Source organism: Lathamus discolor, chromosome 1 (genome assembly GCF_037157495.1).
Source record: "Lathamus discolor isolate bLatDis1 chromosome 1, bLatDis1.hap1, whole genome shotgun sequence".
In the NCBI taxonomy this organism is placed as follows: Eukaryota; Metazoa; Chordata; class Aves; order Psittaciformes; family Psittacidae; genus Lathamus; species Lathamus discolor.
In genome coordinates, this window is record NC_088884.1 from 31,157,601 (window position 1) to 31,178,905 (window position 21,305).

General features: G+C 40.9%; 1 protein-coding gene across 4 annotated transcripts in view; it reads left to right on the plus strand.

Moving 5' to 3' along the window:
• Positions 1-10,236, plus strand: part of PTPN12 (protein tyrosine phosphatase non-receptor type 12) — a 73,050-nt gene extending 62,814 nt beyond the window's left edge. For 3 of the 4 annotated variants that reach the window (XM_065666838.1, XM_065666814.1, XM_065666831.1), the window contains 6 exons: positions 289-1,253; positions 4,574-4,651; positions 5,974-6,062; positions 7,041-7,071; positions 8,180-8,296; positions 8,920-10,236. In XM_065666838.1, coding sequence (XP_065522910.1) covers positions 289-1,253; positions 4,574-4,651; positions 5,974-6,062; positions 7,041-7,071; positions 8,180-8,296; positions 8,920-8,981 — 1,342 coding nt within the window. In that variant the 3' untranslated portion in view covers positions 8,982-10,236. The remainder of the gene's footprint in view (positions 1-288; positions 1,254-4,573; positions 4,652-5,973; positions 6,063-7,040; positions 7,072-8,179; positions 8,297-8,919) is intronic. The other variant, XM_065666823.1, reaches the window with a different exon arrangement.
• Positions 10,237-21,305: the final 11,069 nt, after the last annotated feature.

Below are 21,305 nucleotides of genomic sequence, written 5' to 3' on the forward strand. Positions count from 1 at the left end.
AAAATCCTTCTGGGAAAGGATGTGAGCAATCTTTGAACTACCAGTGAGGGTTAGATGTGGCTTGAATGTATTTCTTTGTGATATTCTGAAAGAAGTTTTGAGTGTGTTGACTTAGTTCTTGCCTACCCTGTTAGTCATATTCTATAATCATCATCTGTATGCAGTGGTAGTGCTGCCTGGAGTTCAGAATTGGCATGAAAGCATTACTGCTGCAGAGATAGATGGATAGACATCCAAAATATTGTCAAAACACAGAAAACTTAAACAACTGTTTTGGTATTTCCGCAGTTGCCTTGTAGAAGGAGATGCTAAAGAAGAAATCTTGCAGCCTCCAGAGCCTCAGCCAGTACCACCAATCTTAACACCGTCTCCCCCATCAGCTTATCCGACAGTCACTACTGTGTGGCAGGACAATGACAGATACCATCCAAAGCCAGTTTTGCACATGGTTTCATCAGAGCACTCAACAGACCTCAATGAGAATTATAATAAGTCAATAGAACATTCAGGGACGAATGAACCCAGTGAACGTGCAGAGAAAAGGCTGGAGCGCAACTTAAGTTTTGAGATCAAGAAGGTACCTCTCCAGGAAGGGCCACGAAGCTTTGATGGGAACTCTCTGTTGAACAGGGGACATGCAATTAAAATGAAGCCTGTGTCATCCTGTGTAATTGATAAGAGCTTTAAGCCACAAGAACAGATTTCAGGGGATTCATTTGTAGACGCTTCTCAAAACTCATGTGCGGAATGCAGCTTGCCACAGTCTAACACAGCCTTAATACCATCACCAGAAAGCCTGCAGAGTCAGCAGGCTTCTGATACTCCACCAAGACCAGATCGTCTGCCTCTGACAGAAAAGGGACATGCCACGTGGTCACTGCATGGGCCTGAAAGTGCACTGCGTACGCCGGTGTCTGAAGACACGTCTTCAGATATCTTATGTCATGGTGTTAAAACTCTCTCTCTGGTATCCAACACCACAGTTGAACATCCTTCCAGTGGTAATATTGACCATCCCACTATTTCTGTTCGAGCACCCCTCTGTTTTACTAATCCTCTTCATTCAGATGATTCTGACACAGATGAGATGAACTTTGATGGAGCCATGAGCAAAAGCGCGTCTAACATTTCAACCGCAAGTGCCACAGTTTCTGCTGCCACTAATACAGAAAATGTTTGTGCCAGAAAAGTATTGCCAATGTCTATTGCTAGGCAAGACTTAACAGCTGTAACCTGTTCTGAAGATGGCAAAGGTAGGTTTTATTGTGGTTCAGAAGTGGTACTCCTTAACCTGGTTGCAGTTGTAGAGTTGGACAGCGTAAATTGCTTTACAATGCAGTTATCTAAATGTGAATTTGAACAGTGCAATGTGGCAGCTTCAGAGAGGGGGCAACTCCTTTCCTCCTGGTTTTTGGTTTGCATGTGAGCTATGTCTGTAACAGGCTACTACAGACCTTGATAAGCTGCTTCAAAAGCTTTATTGTGGGATATGAACACATTCTTAATTGCAGGTTTCTGTGTTGTTGGTTGGTGCGTCTTTTTTTCTTCACATCTGATTTCATGGAGGCGTCTATAATAATGGCAATTTTGGATAGTCGAAGTATTTTAAACAGGCTTGTCCAAAAACACATCAAAGTGATGGTTGCTGGTTGATGTGCTGGTCATAAAAATGTAACCTCCTTCAGTGTATCAGTCTTTGAAGTTGCTCGTGACTTGGCTCCTGCATTTTAACAGCATTATAAATATTTAGTTCTGCTTTCCTCTCTTTCTGTACATGGTGGGGGGAGATGAATATTGCTGTTCATCTAAAAATCCAAATTCTGCTTCAGTAGCGCTTTGAAAATTATTCAGTCACTTTTAACCCTTTCCTGCTTTGGGGAATTTTTTGAGCAGGGCAAATTTCCAAGGCTGTTTCTGCAGAAAGTTACAACATCGTTTACTGGAGGCAGACAGGCCCTAAAACGTGCAGATTCAGGTTTCAGTCAGGCTGGCACACTCAGATCAGATGGAGGACATAGCAGGGGAGAACAAAACAGGCCTATGAAAAGTCCAGTGAGGCACATAGTAAGGCTGCAGAGCAGAAAGGAGAGCATGAGCTGCTCTGTTTACATCAGACTCTTGTGCTGGGAGCTCCTTACAGTGACAGCCCTGCTTCAGGAGTCCATGCAGGCTGTGTGACTTCCTGAGGTCAAGTCAGGCTCTGTGTGTGAGGCAAGATGCAGAAACAGCTGAATTGAATACATTTGCTTTTGTGAACTCAGCTTTCACCAAAAAATCGTATATTCAGAAATGTGAACTGTTTTGCAGTTTAAAACCAATCTGTTTCTATAGATTTTGTGATACTGTGTAGACACACAAAGCAATACTTGCATGTATGTGTATGCTTTTAACCCTGTGACACTTCAAAAAAGCTCTGCATAGGAGACAAACCCTGTATGTTATAGTTACTCCAATGTTCATACCAAATGGTCCTCCTTGATTTTGTTTTTGGTAGATTTTTGTGGTGGAGTATTTCTCCAACACTGCTTTTAGCAAGTTATTTTCCCTTCTTTTCCAAGGCAAGCACTGTTTGTCACTGTTTGAAAATCATTACCTCTCTACACATCTCTATGTAGATGCTGTAAGAACGTGCAAATAAAATGATATGTCAAAAACATGATAAAGAATGGGAGAAATGTCACTCAAGAACTTGTTTCATGTAACTGCCTATCAGAAACATCCTGAAATCACAGTACAGCCTTTGAGCTGCTGTGAAGTTGATAATTTCACAGGAATGGCTTCAAATCTGTATGTTTTTCAAATTTATCTCTTATCAAAGGTGTCTCTATTCCCTTTTGCACACTAGCGTACTGTTCCCATTTTATATTCAGGCTGCAGGTCTTCTAATCCATTTTGGAGTTGAGAATATAGGTTTAGATCACTTTGTACTGGTGATCCTAAACCATGCTTGTTCAGTAGTCTCCCGGCTGAAGCTGGGGATGTGGGTATAATCATCAATGAAGTTGCTTAACCCATAACTGTTGGCGTGCATGATCTTACCGTGTAATTAAATCCTTTTTTTGATTCAAATTAACTGAAAAGTAATTGTACTTTGAGGTTAAAAAAAAAAAACAAACAAAAAAATAGAACAAACCAGCAGCAACAAAACCACAACAACAAAACCCCAAAACAAACCCCAGAAAACTCACTTGCAGTTGGTGCATACTCCATAGTGACTGCTTGTTGGTTTTATAGAGACTGTTTCAATAAAAGAAGGTTTTTCTTATGCTGCATAGTAAACTTGAGATGGGGTAGGTCTCGGAGAAGTCACTTTGAACACAATGACATAAAACATGATGGAGTTCCTTTCCCTGCTGTTGGCATGTTGGCAGGGCAAGCTTCATGGCTTCATTAGCTGAAATGTCTTCCATCTTTTTATGAATCCTGTGTAGAATGCAGTTCTTAGGTGAGATTTCTTATAACAGCAGCTACTTTGAAGTGTTTTAAACTTTTCATTTGTACTGCAAGTTCCTTAGCAGGCTGGAGTGGGGCTTTTGCTGCCAGAACAGCTTGTGTTAGCACAGTCCTGAGAGCAGAGATGGAACAGACTGGGGATAGGCTATGTTACTGGCACCAGCATCAGCCATCTCCTCTGGCTCCTATTTACTCTTCTGGCTAGTAAACATCACACTAGACTGTTACACTAGCTTTATCAGTAGTGTGGAAGCCAGCCTAAGATGAATTTGGGAAGCAAGATTGAGACTTGGGGATTTAGAGTAGTGCTTATGTGGAGTTTCCATAGCACTCACTGAACTACAGTGCAGTCTTGTAAAGCAGCGTTGCTTAATGTCCTTGCATTGTGCAATCTAGCTTTGCTGTGTTGACTTTGGAAGGAAGTATGGTGAGAGCCACATAAGGAAAAAATGCAAATCACTGTTCATCAGCAGTAAGTTACAGCCTTCAGCACAGCTGAAGAGCTCGTACATACTGTCAACACACTTCTTACCATGGTTTGGGAGCTTCATCAGTAGTTCAGCTGGTAGGCCCCAACTGTGTAAAGTTACAAGTATCTGCAGAAGAGTTCAAGAAGCCAATGTGTTGTAATGAGCGTAACTCACTTGCCGTGGCTGCAAGTTGACCTGTAATGAGCTGCAATTAAATTACAGTAACTACTATGGTTACAGTTCTTGGCAAGTTACTTGTTCAAGAAGCAAAGGGTACTGCTGCAGTGCAGACTGTTTGTTCTGCTTGTCTTCTGTTTCTGAAAGAATGAAGCAGAAGTATTCATTGTTGCTGAGGGTTTGAGGTTTTTCCCCCCAAATTATTTAGGCTGAAAATGTATTTTACTTTTTTTCTGCCCTAAAACACAAACTGATCTAACTCACTTAATGTGAAGGTATGGTATCATGAAGTTGCTCACAAGGTGTTAGTGTGGTAAACCAAAGTGTTTAACAATATTTAGAGCAAACTTGCCTTTTGCTTTAAAATTAATACCAAGTTTAGGATGATCTCATGTATCAAAAGATCAACTTCTAAAAGCCTAGGAGGAAAATTTCAGTGTATTTAACTTACCTGAATGTTATGTTTGATTTAGATGCTGATGCTAGTGAAGATTCCTCTCCCCCGCTCCCAGAAAGAACACCAGAATCATTTGTATTAGCAAGTGAACAGAGTGAGTCCTTAATGTTTTGTGGTAATAGGAGATAAAGTGTGAAATGCATTTTGGTATTGTATTTGAATGTCCCTGCTTCTTGGTTCATCTTGTGTTATATAGCAGACTTTAAACTGGAATGAAATCTAGCATGTGTAATGGCTTATTTTGAGGTTTAGCTTTCACAAGGCCTTAAAGACTTAAGTTATTTCTCCCTTTCTGACTAAGCATGCTGTTATGTGATATTTATATATATTGGAGACTTCAATATTGATTTTAGTGGAGCTGTTTTTCAGTCTGAAGGGTACGGAAATGAGATACAGTTGGGAAATGCATTACAGGTAGGGGATTCCACAGCTATCTGTTTCCTACTGCTCCTGGGTATGGAATGGGAAAACACAGTGCTTATCTGATTCTCCTTACTTGGGCAAAGGAAAGATGATATTTCATACTGCACTGCATCTAGTGAACAAGCCCAGTTTGCTTAACATAGCTTACTCTTTGCCTTCATCAGCTGAAAGAGAGAACTTCCAGATGTTATGTGCATGTATCTTCATATTTAATTCATGAAACTGGTAATGGCAGAATACCGAAAGATTAATTGAAGTGATAGGTTAGGTTGGTGTTTGGTATCTTCCAAAAAGCTTAAGTGTGGCATAGTTGTTTACTGAGGCTTTTGTTTAATGTCACTTTGTGAAGCTTTCAAAATTTTGTGAACAAATATGATTCACTTAATGTAATTCAACTCAATATGGTAACTTTCAGCATAAAAACATCTGAAGGCTTGCAAACATAGCATAGGTAGCTCAGAATCGCAGTGATCCTTTCTGTGGCTATTATGGACTTGCTGCTTCTCTGGGAGAACACAAGAAACAGAGCTTTTTCTTGGGGGGCATGGTGGGGGGAGAATCTCTTTGGAACTGGAATCGCTAAAGCCACATCAGTTTTGAATGTGTTTTTGCGTGATGTCAGGAAAGGGCAGGTATGGCTCTCCTGACCTGGGTGTTTTCTTTACTTAGTGTGTCTTTCTCGGGTCTGCTATCCTTGCGCAGCTGGTATAATACCATTTTAAGAACATCCTTGAAAAAGAGGCTAATTCTCTTGCTGGTTAGGAACCCCCAAAGGAAGGAAATGAACATCCACAATGCAGACACTGCAGTCTTGTGCTTTGAATTACGTTGTGGAGTTTTCCCTTCCCTTGAACACTCTGAGTGAAGAAAGAGTTGTGTTTTTACAAGCATTTAACTTTTAGAAATTGCTTTATAGCACATTTCTAATGCTGTGTTCTAACGCCTCATCATGGATAGACTCAAGTATGTTGACTTTGATTTAATTTTTCCTAGGCACACCCTTGCCGAGGCCGGTTCTGATTGCACAGTCTGAGTGGAGTATATTGCATGATCAGCATCTCCCTGAGCAGACAGCCCCTACAGTAAGTACAGGAGACAAGTCTGTACTAATCAGTCATTTCTTGTTTAGTTGGGAACTACAGCAAAAAGCAAAATACATAACCAACAGCTGTAACTTTTCACAGTTACTTACAACTGGCCAGTGTTCTCTCTGCCTGAGCTGCTGAGCTGATGTGTTAAGAGCATGTTTTCTTTCCAAAAAAACTATCTGGTTTTCCAGGTTCAGCAATACTTTTGAAAGTCATTCTTAACACACCTTAAATTATGGCTCTAAGAGTGTAAATATGCTGCTTTTATGGAGTTTACTGTTTGGCCTTAATTGATCAGAGGATAATTCAAGATGGAAAATTGCAGCCTCAACCTGTGGCATAAAGCAGAGACTTGGGCCAGGCTGCTCAGGGCTTCATCCATTGGGTCTTGAAAACTTCCAGAAGTGGAGACTTCATATGCTCTATGCGCAACCTCTGTCACTGCCTGCTTGAGTTTTTCTTTATATCCATATTTATTTTAAACAAGCTGCTTTCTGCCCACCAGATTTCCCTTTTCACACCAGTCTATTAATGACTCAAGGTCATCCAGCATAAAGAGCTGGTACAACTTAAAAGCATATCAAGTCCTCATTACATTCATGTCTGTCTTTTACATGCACCTCCAATACATTTTATAGTCACCTTTGGACACCACTTAAAAATGTGACAAAAAAGATAGGTGTGAATTTTCAGGGACTATAAATTTAGCATAAGAACCAATCTACCTCATCTTACAAATAATTTGCAGTGTGACAATTAACTTTTCATTAAGTAAGGCTCTGATAGCAAAATCTGTATTAACTACTGTAGCATTTTTGACAGGTACAGCAAGTCAGCAATGTAGGAGCATGTAGATGTATCCATGGGTGTTGTGTATTTCTTGAAGATGTTTTCCTCCTCTTTAATTTCTGCTGTTCTTTTTGTATTTTGGAAGGATTTTATAGAACGATTTTAAATATTTCTCATTAACAGGGTTTCAAAATGACTTCTCCAGTACTACCCGGTAAGTGATGGGAAAGTGTTCGTTTGTTTGCTTGGTGGTTTTTGGGTTAGTTTCCCCCCCCCCAAAAAAAAAAAAAAAAAAAAAAAAAAAAAACAAAAAAAAAACAAAACATTTTTCCCTACTGAGCAAAACTTAGCCTGAGCTTGGCTTTTGCTCTGAAGATATCTGAGTGCATTGCCAAAAAAAATGGCATTTCTGAAAAGGTCTTCTGTTTTTAAAGCTTCTGAGGTTTGTAAGGAGGCAAGTTACAGGTCTGATTTACAAATTAATGATAAACTTTGGGTACGCTAAAATATTGAAGTCTAAAAATACTGAATTTAAATGCATATATTAATAACAATATTTTTTCCGCTTAGTTAGAACATTCTGATGTTATTGCAACAGAAATTGTAAAGGTTGCTGAATTAACATCTTTAATTTCATAAAGACAGACGTAAACCTCAGATAAGTTCAGCAGTGTGTATATGTGTGTATATATGTATGTTGACTATTTACCCAAGCCTTTGATAGTCTGAAAAGGCTTCAGTAAGAAGAACGGTCTATCACCTGATGTTTGCAGCAATCTGCTTCAGCTGTAAGCTTACTTCTGCCATGTGTCTTCTGTATACACTTGGATGGGCTTTTACAGTCCATTTGGACCTGTACATTAAATGCTTTTAACATAAATTAGTTTTCAGAAATATTACAGATTTGCTGATCAGGTGATGATACACGTAATGCAAAACATAGAGACTTCTCGTGTTGTCTTAAACATCTTTAGTTTAGACGGAACATGAAAACATGCATTTATATCGGTGTATTAAATGGTACTGTGAGCTCTTGCTATACGTAGGTGCTCCATGGGATTTTAAATATCCATAAAAACTTCTAAAAATGTAATAATCCGTATTTGGCAAACAGGAATATGTCGCTGGCACTGAACATCTGCCTCGTAAGCAATTTTGAAGTAATGGTTTTTAAGAAATTAGAAATTGGCTTTTAAATCTTTATTGTTGTAAATAACATTCGATGCAAGTTGTTTTCTGGACTAAGCTGTAATGAAAAAATAGCATTCACACAGTGCTAACTCAGTGAATGTTACAGTAAGGGGGGTGGGTGTGTTTTCCAGATCGTCCTGAAAGAAGCAACAAGACACCAACTGACGTTTTACCTCAGATTTCTTTTTCTGGTTCCACTGATACAAGAGGTCAGATTTCAGAATGTCCTGCAGAAGTAACAGATATTGGTAATTACAATTCATTCAAAGCATAATCACTAGATGATTTAAACAGAAGACTTATTAACAGTACTAGTTTGGGTAGCTTCTACTAGTGGTAGCTGATACTACTGTCTCCTTCCAACTCGCTGAGGTGCTGAACCCAGCCAAAGAAGCCTGCCTTGTCTCCTCAGCACTGCTGAAAGAGTTGTTCCGGGACTGAGCGATTCAGCCATTCTTCACTTTGTTGTTTAGGGTGTATCAAACACAGAATTAGACAAATGGGATGTGATTTCTGTAGAGCACTAAAAACTTTCAGAAATAATACCTGAGAAAACTGCTTTGGTGTGCAGCAAGGGAGGAAAAATAAATGGGTAAATGAGAACAGAGGCTGCAATACTGTATTTACTGAAAAATACTGTCAAAGTGAGGTTTAAATAGTGAATTATATGTACAAATTCTTTGTTTGTATCTCAAATGGCCATAGTACCTTTAGAACTCTTAATACTACAAAGTCCTTTTCTAGGTCTCAGAATAAACCTCCTCTGTACGAACTGGGACATCTCTTATAGTACTCCTTTTGACTGCTGCCAGCATATGTGAGACTGCACTGTGTGAGTGAACGGAAGTATTAAATACATTTCTTTCCTTAGGTTTTGGTAACCGCTGTGGAAAGCCCAGAGGACCAAGAGAGCCACCTTCAGAATGGACATGATCCAAGAACCAATGGACATAACATACTATCAATAAATTATACTGGAAAATTCAAGTGCCACTGAGAACTAGACAAAAATAGTATTCCACTTTTTGGGGGGGCGACTAACACAGAGCAGTGTAGATCTAGCTACCAAATGGTACACCCTTACAGTACATCCCATGCAAAACCTTAAACATTGTTCACGACAGTGGATTCCAGTATTGCAACTTAACTTTTTGCTGGGCCATCTACCTGCCTTATTACACTTAGGAGAAAGTATTACATATGATTTATTTTGTAACTTCAAGTATTATTGCCTTAATGTCTTTTAACCCTGTTACACGCTGCTTGTAGACATATGTTAATATAGTAATACTTTGGACAGATTGTGTTTATGGACTACTTTTTGCTAACGTTTGATTACCATGTATGCATTATTTTGTATATGTACAGGGCAAGTAAGTATATAATTTGATAAAGTTGCAATCATAAACTATTAACAGAAGATGTAAGAAATCTCTGCATGAGCTAAATTTTTTGTGTACCTTATTTGTAAATTATTTGCCCTGAAGTTTTAGAAAATAGTTTCTGGGGTTTTTTACCAAACTTGCTGGACACACACAGCCGGAATTGCAGGTTAGCGGAGATAAAGATTGTAATACATTTTGTAAATTGTAAGCAAAAGGTTATTTTTATATTATATACTGTTTAATTGTCAGACCTAATTTGTTCTGGTTTTCATCTAGTCATGGAGATTCAGTAAGTGCCTTGGAACAGTATTGAATTCTCTTAGCCTGTGTATGTTACTTCAGTGTTTTGAGTTCATCTGGAATTAGATTATCACAAATATTTGTACGTTTCTAGTATATTTGACCTGCCAGTAAAAGAGAAACCATTCTACATGATCGACACTCTTTAGTTTTCATTTGAATGTTTCATCAGTTGCAATCTTTAGGAAATTCATCTCTTTCAACTTTCTGTATAATAGGATTTTACAGTTTTAATACGGCGTGTTTCTAATTTGGGAAAACCAGAATGCACTGGTGAACGGACTGTTTAAATACCACTGTCTTCTCCTATAAATGGTAAATACCATTTTTGTTGTTCAGCGACTGTGTATGTAAGAAAGCGACTTATATGAAGGTTCACATAGAGCCCTTGCAGCTACACTGTATCTTGGCAATATATAATGTCAAGAGTTAATCCTTATAAGGATTCCTTACTTAAACTTTTCTGTAATACAATCTTTAAATTAAAGACAGTCAAAATCTCACTATGGGTGTTTTTACTCTTAGGGAAAAAGAAACCTGTGTTCGGAAGCAAAGTAAAACCGAGTGAAGGATGACAGTCTGGCTTAGTTTATAGATCTTGAACAACACAGAGAGTGCTCAGGGCCTTATTTTTAGTAACAACTACTTTAGAAGTTCTGGCTGGCAATGTTTGGGGAAGGGGGGGGAAGTGTTTATTTAAGGCAGTGAAACTATCTATTAATCTGAACTTTAGCCATGGGAACATTGTGCCTAATTTACTACTTGTATCTTTAGGGCCTCTCTGCTAAAAGAGAGCTAGTGCCCAGATAGCAGCCCTATTACAACTCCCCAGAGGTACAGAACTTGCAATTACTGTCTTTCTGTGGTTTAATCACCCTGTATTTGCTACAGGTGAGAGACTGCTTAGCTGGGAGCTCTGTCAGAGAACTGCATGCACTTAACTTCCCATGGACATAGTTTTGTAATTATTCATTTGAAAATAAATAACTTGATGATATATGCCATTTGGGATAACCTATAGCAAGTAGATTGCTGCTTTATAAACAGTTCAGACAGCTGGGATGTCTTAAAGTTGGCCTGAATGTGGTTTCCCCTTCCACTTCCCCTGCACTGAAGATTAGCTTTGACTTTCCTACGGACCTCCTGCGGTTTTGCAATGCTCGATGGGCTCTTGTCACCACTGGACAGTCCAAATCATTGCAACTTTGTGAAACAGCTGTTAAAAAAGAACATTTCCAAATAGGGTTTGGATGTACAGTTTAAGGATCGTTTCTATATTTCTCTACCCAGAAAATATAGAACCATGCAAATTGTAGATTTTCCACTTTCCACATTTGAGTTTTACTCAGAGCAAAGGCTGACAAAAATCTGTGCACTATATACAGGCCATCTGGTAATGTTTCATTAAAGTACATCCAGGTTCCTATTTTTTCCCCTTAGATTTGCACAGATTTGGATCATATTCCAGACTGAGTTCATCACAGAAAGCTCTCAGCCTTTCTTTGCTTTAGCAATATGAAACTGCAGTTTTCCTGTATGGATTTCTGTGTGCTTTGACAGACCTGTCTTATAGCTCACTGCTGCTGCTTACATTCATGTATTTTATTTCAGGTAAGCTGACAGTTTTAAATGCAAGGCAAAACCTGCCCAATGTCATTACTTTCTGTATCCATTCTTGTGGGTGGCACAAAGATAAGCACAGGGTTGGGTGCTGGATTGTGGATAGTTTTACGTCGTAACTGAAATGTTATCCAGTCTTATCAGCTTCTGCAGAAACCCAAGACCTTTCTTTGCTGTGGTTTATTTTAAATTGAATCTAAAGGGGTTTAGAATATTACTGAAGTTTGCAAGTTATCACTGAATAAAGATGTAAACAAAGTCATTTGATACATACATTGAAATCCGTCGTGGAACAATCTTTCCTTTTGTTTAGTTCCATTCTGCCATGTTACTTATTCTGAAAGCAGTTGTGCAGCTTTTATGAGGCATACAACTGACTTGAGCAGTACCAGTGTTCCCCAGCAGGGAACCAGCACTGCTACTCAACTCAGCTGTTCTTATTAGAAACCACGGCATTGCCTTGTTTCCTTCCTCACTATTTTTCTTATATTCTGTTTATTAAGTTTCCTAAATGTATTAACATTGAACAAACCATACAGTAAATTATCAAGAGAAGAATGTGTTCTCCATGTTTTGTAAGTGTCAATATACTTGTACTGTTGGTGACAAGTGGCTCCTGTGTTACAAGGTTGATGTGGAAGGAGAGTTGTACAGCAATTAAAGCCTCTTTCATCAAGTCGAGCACAGACTCTGGGCTGCAAAGGAAGAGCTGGGCAGTGGCTGTACCGTAGAGCATCTGCTGTTCAGTGTAGCTGAGGAGTGAAAGATGATGGTAAGGAGGATGGTTGTGAGACATAGTGGAGATGAGGGAGGCTCTGTGTAGCCTGAACACTTCAGAGAGTCTTTGGCCCAGTGCTGGGCAGACCACCCACAATCCAGCTGCAGCCATTCCTAATTTACTGAACTCCTAAATCTAATGTATCTGTGTAATGTAAGATGGTTGAGATGTTCCAGTGACAATCAGCAAGAACAGTTATGATTGCTGAAGCAAGGAAATGACCTGGTAAAAAGTGAAGATCATCAGTGGCATTCAGGGGAAAAAACAATATAAAAATTGCTTTTTCATTATTGCTATTTTCAATCTGAAAATACTCTTTCCACTGCTGGATCACAGCAGAAATGAGAGCTAAGCATTACACTCCCTGGCAGGAAGGAGGGGATGGATTATCAGCGTTAAGCAGGTGATAAGCCCTGAACCACAAAGAGCACACTGCAAACAAGACTGTGTTTCTCCCAGTGTGATTTGGCAGCTCAGCTGGGTTAAGAAAAGCCTGCAGACTCTGGCAAGGGTATCCTAAGGTGTAATGACCCAGACATAAAGGCTTTTTTTGTTGGTTTTGTCCATGCTGATTTGTACCTGACAGTGGTGGAATAAAAGAATAAAGAACTTTGAAATGTAATTTGAGTTTAGTAAGTGACTTGCTGGCTCTCAGAGCACCCGAGTGAAAGGGTTGGTGTGTTGCAAGGCCAGCGGGAGTAGTGCTACAGGTGGAAAGGAAGAAGCGTATGTCGGATCCAGTCAGAGTAGTCAGATGATGCTTCTGAGTGGGAAGGATAAAGCCGGGGCCTCTGCCTGTGAGGTGCGTTCAGCAGAGAACATAAGGGGTCCTAAAGATCAGTTTTAACCTTGAAATAGTAACTAGAGCAAGTCACAGTAAGTAGTTATGAATGCAAACTGGCTTGAAATGGAGAAACTCGAGTTTTAACACAGAATTTTCCATTATAAATATTACCCGGAGGCAAAACATTGTCTTTTTGGTAATAATAAATGCACAGTTCAAGTGGATTTTGATGCAGTCAGACTGAATTTGTCTGACTAGTTAAGTAACTGTATTTATGTTGATATATTTAACTGAAAGTATTTTCTTCTTTCTCTCCCATAGTAGGGACAGTTGCAGGTCAGTTGGCCGAATTGGTAACAACCATACCTCTTCAGTCTATAGCACCTGACAGAATACTAACCTGATGCACTGACAGAAGTACAGCAGAGAAGTCCAGCTGGAAGGGAATTGGCATCAGTGATGGCTGGGATGGTGGCAGCAAGCATGGTAATGAGAAAAGTGGGTAGGAGAAGGAAAACAGTGGAGGAAGTTCTGATAAAGCCAATGGCTGACGGCTAGGAACACCTTTGTGCAGGGGAGATAGACCTGATTCTAAGAGCACACCTATGTGAAGTTAGGGACTGCTCCAAGCTCCCACGCTGCTGGAAAGCTTCGGGGAGGACTGCTGAAGTGCACTGACAGGATATGAAAGATGGGAAAGAAGTAAAAAGTATGCACCACAGGAAGAAGAGTTTTCAGGACTGTGAGGTGGAGAGAGGTCCTGCATTTCATGTGTCTGAAATCAAAATGCCTCTGGAAAGTGGTTTGACAGAGAAGCCAGATTGAACAGAGTCCAGGAACTTTCAGGAGTTGAATGCAAGAAGTGGTCATGGAGGTGAAAATGAGAACAAATATTAGGAAGGCAAAAAGCTCAAGCGTTACATAGGCCCATGTGAGCTCACTGACATGGAAGAGTGTACTGTGAAGAGCTTTAAAGGGAGGAGCAAAAGACAACAGCAAGGTGGAGACCAGGGTTAGGATGGAACTGAGGTCAAGCTGAAATACTTGAGAAAAGACAACAAAAAAATGCATTCATTTGATGGGAGAAAAATGAGATGCGACAGGCAAATCAGTGGGAGGAGGTGGTGCAGTTAGAGGTTCCCTGCAGCTGAGGGAGGGCAAAAATGGAAAATTGATGGAGCTGAATTAGGTGTATGTCAGGTTCTACAAGCAGACTGTGTAAAACTTACTTCCACATTACCCCTTAGAGCTGTGCATGAGAAGGTTGAAGACACTGAAACAGTTCACTGCCTTTTCTTTGAGTATGAGCATGTTTATAGACCTGCAGTGAGCATCTCTCAAACCTTGATACAGAAAAATCCTCTGGCTCAAAGCCGCTTCAGCCCCACTCCCAGCTGAACTGTGAAGCACAACTGATTGTGACCTCTGAGCCGTGGCTGGCTTGCTCTGTCTCAAGGGCTCATCGTGAATTTTGCCATCAACAATATGTAAACAATGTGTGGTTTTTGTATACACATTCATTGCAGCCCTCAACTCTCTGACACATAAAGAACTGGAGAACGTTACCCCTTATTTCAGTCTGAGCCAACTAGGTTAATGTAAATCAGACTGAATAAGCATGACATTGACGGATATAGGCTCAGATGAGATTTACTGTCTTAGGGCTTTTTGTAGCAGCATAAGTGCCTACCACTTTAAATGATATAAATTGATAAAGCATAAGATGAAACTTTCTAATAATCTGCATAGGGGTAAATTCTGTACATGCTGTTCTCCATAGGTACAGGCTGGAACTAAGGGCATAGCTTTTCTCCAAGTCAGGTGTTAAACATCACCAGGGTTCCACTAATTCAGCCTGAAAGTCTTGAAAGCTGCACTCGACACTGAATGTGAGATCAGTGCATGTCTATACACAACATGGAATCACAACTGCTCCTGATGTAATTGCAGCTGTGTTTGGAAAGGACATTTACTTACACCGCTTTTAACAGGCTGCTTCAGCCCTGTCCTCTGCGCCAGACTGCAAAAGCAGCCTCACTGAGCTGCAGGTTCCAGGCTAGCCTGCTTCTGTTGATTCAGGGCCTTTTCTTGCTTTCTGAGTATCTATTTACCTCCAAGCATGTCAAGCAGTGCTATAGCAGCCGTGTTCAAACTGTGCTTCTGGGGAGTTTATTGTTGCAGCCGTTGTAGGTGTGATTTGGTAGTGAAAGCTGAAGTCAGTTGGATGATGTGAATGTACATGAGTGCTTAAGGTGCAGGCTGAGTACTGGTGGCCACCAGCTCAGCACGGCTCTGGTCACTGTGTGGTCCTAGCTGCCTTCCTACTTAACTGGGATTTGCCCACAGCATTGGGCAAAACTATGCCTATTTATAGATACAGTATATCCTAACTCGTGCCTGCAGTGTAACCCTGTCACACAGCAGCCAAAGAGAGAAAACCAAGAGAGGAGTGGACTAGAGAAAGACTAGAAATGAAGATCACCTTGAAGAGGGGAGTAGAAGGAGGAACAAGGAGATAAGGACTTTGGACAATGCTGGCTTTATACCGAGCAAATACACCAGCATATGCGCTGGTGTGCAGCTACCGCTTTGAGAGTTTTCCCTATGCTTGAGGGAGAAGTAACATCTCAGCAGTATAAGCAAGTCATGATTACTGCAGCCCTTCACCAAAAAAGGGCCTTTCACATGATCCTTAAATGCTCTCCAACTCTGAGGAGTTGAAACAGCTTCCACAGAAGGTTATGCTCTGTGGGCTTAAAAAGTAAGGGTAAATGCAAATGCCGCGTTAAACTTGGACACAGTGTAGCTGGAGCAAGCCAGAGCAATGCACCAACTGGCCTCCTGGAACCCTCAGCATGATTTAGGCCTTTTAAGATAGAAAGTCTGCAAAGTGTTTAGTAATAGTCCTACTACCACCCAGTAATAGACAGGCTCTGTCTGATAAGACTTTTTCTGACCATTTCAATGCATGCACTTAATCAAAACATGGGTTTGTTGAGTGTTGGGCCATCAATTAGAGCTAGAAAATACTGTCTTCTCTCCTGCAATGCTATGGTATCCCCAGTCACCCTCAAGATCTGAACCAAATACTGAACTTCATCACCTCGAAGACCATGCATGGCAAAAGCTCAGTGTTCACAGCCTTAAAACAGTGAGTGTGTAAAACCTTGTTTGCCTGTGTGCTCAGATCTCACAGACTGAACTTCTGGGGTAAATGGTCTTTTCTTGAAGAGGTGTAGCTGAACACATCTTCTGTCCTGATCCATTAAGTTGTCGTTGCTGTAACAGTTGATTTCTTTAACCACTTGACTGTTGCCTCTGAAAATATAGCATGTCTGTATGAAGAACTTACTGTGGGGAAGCCAAGGCAAGAAATTAGCTTTGCATTTTGGCTTAAATGCTGCAAATAGTTACGTGAGTAACTTACCCATGTAAACAGCCATAGTGAACTCAATGAGGCTATTCACCCGCAGAGTGAAGCATGTGAGTGTGTGTCTGCAGTGCTGGGGCTCCCGTAAGGACAGCAGTTAGTTCTGTCTTTGTTAGCACAACTGAGCTAGGTTCCAGCTAGTGATGTGGAAGCTGCCTTTCACATCTACAGCTCCCACTTTGATCCACAGAATTACAGTCCTTCATGTAAAAGATCACAGGCATGTAAGGAAATTGATCTTTTCAGTAGGTAGGGCCAAAATCTCATGGGGAGCTTGACTGTCAAGTCAAAGGAAGAGCTGGACTTGGTTCAAAGAGGATCCCATTGTTGAAACATGGAGTATCAAAGACTGCAATGAGCTTTTCTGCTTACTGACTTTGCTCGCTGTTCACCAGAAGATACCTGGTGTGCGGATCCATCACACTATAAACTCCCCCCACCAATCTGTGGCCTACTGTCAAAAAGACAAAAAATCAGGTTCAAAATCAGGTTCATGAATCGGGCTTTTTAAATCTTTTGCTACATTTGTTCAAGTTGTAATTGCCTCTCTTGCTGCTTTCACTTCCTGCAAGTGCTGCATTCCTTGTCCAAGTGAGCCTGAAGAAGTTGGCAGGAAGAAGACACAAATCTCTGAGGAAACATGCAAGCTCCCTGCTGCCCGTTGGCTGTAGCTGCATCTCCTAAATGGTTTCATCGTTCACTGCATATGCTTCGTCGTGAATATGTAACATTGATACCACTTACATGTTTTATCAGAGCTGCCCAGTACACTCCCTGTTTTAGGATTTCACTCTTAAATGCACTGAACACAATTGGTTTGCTGTAAGTGCAGGCAGGTTGGGTCTGGTTCAGTCTAATTCCACATGTTAACTGATATCTGAACACAGTCAAACCCCCAGCAAAAGGCTGGCAATTTTGTTAAGGAACAGTGATGTAGCTTATGATCTGTATTTCATTCGCCACCATTAAAAACTAAAACGGCCATCACTGTGAACTCCAGTAAGGGCCTGAGGGTTGCATTTCCCATTGATGTGAACAGTCTGTACTGTCAGGCTCTTCTGAAAGAGCACTCGTAGGTTGGTTGTTATAAAAGTTAATTAAAAAAATGACTCACAACTCAGGTCATGAGATCTGTGGGGAGTAATTTGTGAGCACTTCAAAAGTGAAGCAAGTTTCCTGGATAGAGAACCTGAGCCAAAACACGTTCATAAAGTACCGTGGTCTCTGGTGTGTGGTAAGAAGAGAGTGTGGCAGTGTCAGGCAGAACAAGGAGCACGTAGCTCAGGAGGAGCAAGTACAAGGAAGAAACTGTCTTTGCTTTGGGTAATAAAAGGCTGAAGTGAACTTGTTAAGCAGGTTCCCAGTTTTGTAAGATCCTTGGAGGGCAGGAGAGGTGTGGTTGGGTAACAGGAATGCAGGACAAGGAAGACGCTTCTTTAAACAAATGGTTGGGGTTTGTGTTTCTACAAAACGTGCAATTGTGTACCAGCCTTCTGGTTCTGCCCGATCACGCCCTGGGAAAGGTCATTCCTCAGGGTCGGTGGAAACTGGCGGCGGGACCTAATACGGACAAACTGATCCTTGGAATGTCCTGGGATGAGTGGGAGAGGTGGAGAAATGAGGAATGACAAGTTTGGAAAGCAATCTGTTGTCATGCGTAGATTCTGAGACCTCAAAGTGACACTTGAGCAGTGGCAGTTTATTATATCATTGCCATGCAATGAACACATATTTATCTTAATGTCTGTTGATATGCAATCCACTGATAAGAAGGAAACAATGCAAGTGATTATTTAATGTAAATCAACCTTTATCATACTTTATGACTAGTGGGACATGTAACAGTCCTGAAAAGTGAAGCCGAGCAGGTCTTTCCCTTTCTGTGCCCTCAGACAGTGAACTGATACAAGGTCAGTGATGCTGGAGAGAACACTCAAGTGGATTTTATTTTTAAATCCACCCATTTTAGAAATAAATTTCCAGATCCTACAGAAATATTTCTGCAGCTGAATTAGTTCTTTACAGGTTGGACGCTGTGTGGTGGTCAAAGCTGGCCTGAATTTACCACTCCATCATTTGTGCCTTTCACATTTGCCAGTTAGAAAAGCTGAACTCCAACTCAGGCAGCAATTCCCCGACAGGGAGGGTGGTCTCAGGCTCCTTGAGTTTTCTATTCTTATAGTTACAAACTGAAAGAAGTTTGGCCTGCTCTGGACCTCAATCACCTGCCAGTGTTCTCCAGGTGACAAGGCTGGGATGGCTACACAAGACAAAAAGGTCTCTCTTACAGATCTTCCAGGTCAGGCTCCATGATTCAGCTCAGCCCTGCCTCTAGGAGGCGTTTGGCTCCTGGGGAGGCAGCTCTTCCCCTGGGCCCATCCACTGCCCCAGGATCACATAGAAAGTGTTTTGGAGGGGGCCAGCATTTGTCATTGAACTGGATGCTTTGTGCGTTGGTAACTCAGGGTTCCTGTCCCCATCCTCTCCACTTCTGGAGCATGTGACGTGCTCTCGGGACTTCCTCATAACTCATAAAATGTACAAGTGCTCTTGCAGACCAACTTGTGCCTATCTGAATTTGTATCTGGGACAATGAAACAAATCCCTGCTTTGCTAGAGACCAAAATATACGTGACAGTAAGATGCAGAAAAGGACACCAGCGTACATGTCATCTTGTAAACGCGATGCACACTTCAGTTGCACAATTCAGAAGGCTGGCTGGAGTCAGTTTTCATGTCAATGGTATTATTTATCTCACAATGTATCAGTCAAGCACTTTTCCACATCACTTCTTTCGGTGTTTAGGCTCCATTTTATGTGTGAAGGACTTTTCTATCTGTTTCTCTCTCTCCCCTCCCTCCTGCTCCCTCTTCCCCATTGTCTTCAAGCACCAGAAACCACCAGCATGAGGGAGCTCCCCTGGAGCAGGCACTGGGCCAGAGTCTGTGGTGAGATGACAAATCCTTTCTACAAGTTTGCTGGAATTCGGGGCTATCCACCACGTACACTTGGCATTCATGCCCTTAAGCCAGGGCAAGAGCGTACAAGTAACAACATACAGTACAAAGGTGATTTTATGTGAACAGGCTGTGAAGAACCAGGTTATTGCCCACGTTCAAGACAGTGACCTGAGGCTGATGGTGATGTGTTAGATCTCCATTAACGTTATTCATTCCATCCTGAATGGATCCCAAAGCCCCTAATTGCCATGCAGCACACATATTTAAACATTTGTGGGTGACTTACTTAATGTAAATATGTTCTAATGAGAAATAAGTACAGCATCTTCCACTTAAACCTAGCCTGCAGTCTCTGTGAGATGCTCTCCTAATCCCAGGGTCTAGACACTTCAGGTACAATTGTCTTCCAGTTATGTGGATCTGTCTGAGAAAATCCAAGGACATTATGGCAAATGTGTTTTTACTTGCAGCAGTTTGTCTTCAATTAGCTGTTTCCCAGAACCACTGAGGAAGCCAATCTGAGGAGCTGCTGCCTCTAATGTGAAATAGTTTGTGAATAGACAGAAAGCTCTTTACTGTGGATTTTTCCGTATAGATGTTGTTTATGTTAGAGAGAAGCTGAGGTGAGCAGTGAAAGATTAGCTGCTACTTATAAGTAGCTGTTTATTTTTATATATGTATAAACACACACACTTCTAAACTACTGCTCTACAAGTAAGTGCCAGTCTCTAAGACACAAGACCTGAATTTCCTAGAACTAAATGTACTGCAAAGAACTGTCCGTCTAGGGACAAGGGAACAAATAACATCAGGAAATCATTTAGATTTCAGTTTTTAAAAGAAACTACCCTGACCTATTCAGAAATACCTCACTGCTTCCATTGCAAAAAGTGCCAGAAGAAGAGGGAAGAAAGCAGTGTTTAAACCAGTGGGTTCAGGGGACTCCCCTGATACATAGGAAATAATTATTACAGCAGTTGAAATGATAAAAAAAAAAAGAAGGCACAAAGTGCTTTGATTTATTTAGCTAAAACTGCCTGTAGCTTTATTTTGAGAGAAGCACCAATAGCAGAAGCCTTGGATAAAGCATTAACATTCTAAACTGGGAAAGCCTGATCATTTCAATTCAGCCCTAGAAAAGAGTTCAAGGGTTTTATGAGAGAGCGGAGCAAGGAGCAAACAGCAAGCTCTTCTCTCCAGAGAGCTCCGGATGATGGAGATGGCAGCTTCATGCCGTAATTCTGGGATTCTCTGTAAAATCTGTGTCAATAAACAAGATAAAGTTTTATATGGTCTATGAGGCTCTCAGTGGCTGGAGCACCAACCAGAGAAGCTGGTGATTCCCAGGTACAGTCCTGCAGCGTGCTGCCTACAGAGGAGAACTTCTCCTGTGGCCTCCTGCCCACCAGGGCCAGCTCCAGCCTTGATCTAGCAGCTGTGCCTTATACATTGCAAGAAGGTTTAGGCTCTGCACTATAGGTTTAAAAATGCAGAGAGGGTATGGTGAATAATTCTTGGTGTGGTCAGGTCCTGAGGGAATTTAAATGAAGGTGGTTATAATGGTAGTGGCTTCTAAGGGAAATGAAAAGAAAAAGAGTACTCATGTAACCATCTGTACAGATCTTTGCTGAGCAGAAGAGAAACTGGGTATCTCAAATGGTAGTGAGGAGGGTTTTAACTCCAGAGGGGCAAACCAGCAGCTTCATTTGAAGAAAATTAATTGCTAAATGAATATTTACTAAAATAAGAACATGAGTAGGACTTGTTTTGCTTGATCTGCATCCTTACTTACATACTCAAGTTTTAGTCATTATGTTCCTTTTGTATTGAAAAATAGTCTAATTTCTTTGGATGCTATGAAGACAACAGCAAATTATCTTTTCAACTGCAAGAAGATATAACTTGAAATTGTGCATATCAATAGTCTACAAGTTTGATCCATTGCTGTGATTGTTATTATGCTTCAAAACCAGAAACATATGAGCTCAGACATTTCACA